Consider the following 3407-nt stretch of genomic DNA (forward strand, 5'->3'; position numbering starts at 1 on the left):
AAGAGGAGGAGGAGGAGGAGGAGGAGGAGGAGGAGGAGGAGGAGGAGGAGATTGGATTCAGTCTCTTCTCTTCTTCTTGTATACCCCACCCTTCACTACCTGAAGGAGTCTCAGAGTAGCTTACAATCTCCTTTCCCTTTCCCTCCCCACAACAGACACCCTGTGAGGGAGGTGGGGCTGAGAGAGCTCTTTCGAGAACTGCTCATGACGGAACAGCTCTGAAAGAATTTAGGAATGACCCAAGGTCACACCAGGAGACCCGTGTGGAGGAGTGGGGGAATCAAACCCGGTTCTCCCAGATTAGAGTCCACACTCCTAACCACCACACCAAACTGGCTCTCTGGGCTCAGTGGAAGAGTCTCTGCTTAGCACCCAGAAGATCCCTGGTTCAATCCTCCCTGGCATCTCCTGTTAATGATGTGACGGACCTCACCCTGAGACCCTAGAAAGCTGCTGCCAGTCCGGGTAGACAAGACTAACCTTGATGGATTCAGGAAAAGGACACTTCATGTCTGTGTGTATGTCCCTCACAACATCTCTGTGCAGTAGGTTGGGCCTAGGGGTTTCTCTCCCCTAGTCATCGAGGAAGACTCACCTGTGGCGACCAGGATGGCAACAAGGGAGAGAGTGAGCAGATTCATGATCCTGGGAGGGAAGGGATCCTGGTTCCGGCAGCTGCAGGTATGGAATGATAAGAGATTAGCCCGGGAGAGAATCTGTACAGCAAGTGGACGCAACGAGACTCAGATGTACAGCGGCAGCAGGGAAGCGCTACGGAATCAGGTGGCCATGAGTTCCCCAAGACCTGTTCTTTTGGTACCTCTGGAGTCCCGCTCCTCTGCGATCACACACAGTAAATAATCCACTTTCAATCCGCTTTCGGTGCACTTTCAAGTTGGATGTTGCCAGTTCGCACAGTAAAACCCAGTTGGAAAGTGCATTGAAAGTGGATTGTTTACTGTGTGTGACCGCAGCCTGACATTTGCGCCGCTGTCTTACCAAACCCACGCGGGAACAGAAAAACTCCTCTTCATCGCATGCCACTTTCACTTTGATGGACTGTCAGATTTTATGGCAGTGTCCAGACTGCATGCTGCTTTCACTTCCTTTGATCTCTCCGGTTTTATGGTGGCCGTTTGCATATTTATGGCATTTTATGGCCATTCAGGGGTGACTCTGCAATCCATACGGCATTGGGCTGAGGTATTTGAAAGTGGATTTGATCTGCCTCTTTTCCTGTTCCGGTGTGGGTTTGGTAAAACGGCGGAGCTAATGCTAGACTGAAATGATGTGATGGAATACAAGAGAAGCGTTTGCACTGACAGTTTTCTACCGAAAAGTGCGCCAGGGATGCTGCAGCACATTGGCAAGCCGCACACAGGGGCATGCCCCAGAATTCGCATGGGCTGCCTGGCAGACCCCAAAGAGGGTCCTGAGAGGCCAGGCCACTGTAGAAAAACATTCCCTGTAAGAAGGTTTGAAAAGCACTGGGGTTGGGCAAGCATGTGTGTCTGTGCGTGCATGCAGGCATGTATCATGTGCTTGTTAGAACAAAGGTTGGAGAGTTTAGAGTGGAGGAATGAACCTAGGATTGCAGTGTGTGTGTGCGTAAAGTGCCACACAGGGCGTAAAGTGCCACACAGGGCATAAAGTGCCACACAGGGCATAAAGTGCCACACAGTGCATAAAGTGCCACACAGTGTGTCAAGTGCCATCTAGTTGCAGCCTACTTATGGCGACTCCAGCAAGGGGCTTTCAAGGCAAGTGAGAAGCAGAGGTGGTTTGCCATTGCTTTCCCTTGTGGCCTCCCTTCCAGGGACCGACCCTGCATAGCTTCCAAGATCTGATGAGACACGGCCATACCCAGTGTTCCCTCTAAGCTGAGTTAGTGTGAGCCAGCTCACCGTTTTTAAGCCGCAAGGTCACACATTTTTTGTCCTAGTTCGGGAAGGAGGGCTCCAGAGCAAACTAATCTATGCAGCCGCCAAATCGCTCGCTCCCAACTTTAATGCCAGCAGCTCATAAAGCAGAATTTTTGCTCACCGGACCCCACAGCTTAGAGGGAGCATTGGCAATACCAGGCCACCTTCCCTATCAAAGACTGCAATGTGAATGTGGCAAAAAGTCAGAAGTTTAGGGCAATGTTCCCTCTAAGCTGTGGAATCTTGTGAGCAAAAATTCAACTTTGTGAGCTACTGGCATTAAAGTTGTGAGCGAGTGACTTGGCTGCTGCATAAATGTTTGCTTCGGAGCCATCCTTTCTGAGCTAAGACAAAAATGTGTGAGCCGGAGGCTAAAAAACTGTGAGCTAGCTCACACTAACTCAGCTTAGAGGAAACATTGGTTTAGGGTACCCGCCGCCCCCACACACTAACAGCCCCACCATCGAGGCACAAATGCAAGGGAGAAGACCGACGGATATTCCTATCTAAGCATTCATCTCTTACCTGTTTGTTGGGTTCTCGACGGATTGGATGAAGGTAGAGAATGCTTGAGTCTGGTCTCCTATATATATACCTATACACCCAGCCGTGGAAAAATACTGGCTAGAGAAAAAAAGGAGCACAAATGTGGGTTCAGGGAGGAGGCTGTTTTACAATCAAGGTCCGGGGGAATCCCCCAAATTACAAGGGAACAGGAATATTTCCTTCTGTTGGATGTTTATATTGAATAAAAGTGCCACCTTTGATAAGAGAATACATAGCAGGGAACAATGACTCTCCTGGACTTTTTATTAGCCCATTAACGCTCCGAAGTGAAGGTGATAAAATGAAAGGTGGGGTGCTTATGGTTCTGCCATTGTTGACCGCCCGGCCCCCCTTCTTGGCTTCCCACCCTCTCCCCATCCCCAGTAGCGCCCAGCAGCTGCAGGTGAATTCTGAGAAGCGGAGCAACAAGAGGGAATTTTACCCTTTCCTTTCCTGACATTTGTCCCACTCTGAATGGGACAGGAAGGCTGATTTCGCACTACATAAGAACATAAGAGACACCAGTGTTGGATCAGGCCAAAGGCCCATCCAGTCCAACACTCTGTCACACAGTGGCCAAAAATACCAGGTGCCATCAGGAGGTCCACCAGTGGGGCCAGGACATTAGAAGCCCTCCCACTGTTGACCACCCCCAGCACCAAGATGACAGAGCATCACTTGGCCCCAGAGCCCCTGTCTATACCTTGTGGCTAATGGCCACTGATGGACTTGTGCTCCATATGCTTATCTAATTCCCTTTTGAAGCCGTCCATGCTTGTAGCTGCCACCACTTCCTGTGGCCGGATTTCCCCCGCAGTTTCGTGATCCTGTTTTTTGAGGCTCATAAAACTGCGGAGGAAATCGGGCGAAGCCGCGGGTCAAATGCAGCCCCGCAGCTTCGGGTGTGAAATTGACAAATAGTGTCGGGGCAAACGGCGG

General features: G+C 50.5%; 1 protein-coding gene across 1 annotated transcript in view; it reads right to left on the minus strand.

Annotated features, from left to right (window-relative positions):
- LOC107112048 (phospholipase A2 inhibitor and Ly6/PLAUR domain-containing protein-like) overlaps positions 1–1034 on the minus strand; it is a gene marked incomplete at its 3' end in the record, with an annotated part of 13664 nt that extends 12630 nt beyond the window's left edge. Inside the window, exons 1-2 of the mRNA XM_015413112.1 lie at positions 1000–1034; positions 596–675 (exon numbers count right to left, since the gene is read on the minus strand). Coding sequence (XP_015268598.1) covers positions 596–675; positions 1000–1034 — 115 coding nt within the window. The remainder of the gene's footprint in view (positions 1–595; positions 676–999) is intronic.
- Positions 1035–3407: the final 2373 nt, after the last annotated feature.

Source organism: Gekko japonicus, unplaced genomic scaffold (assembly GCF_001447785.1).
Source record: "Gekko japonicus isolate JY-2015 unplaced genomic scaffold, Gekko_japonicus_V1.1 scaffold4073, whole genome shotgun sequence".
In the NCBI taxonomy this organism is placed as follows: Eukaryota; Metazoa; Chordata; class Lepidosauria; order Squamata; family Gekkonidae; genus Gekko; species Gekko japonicus.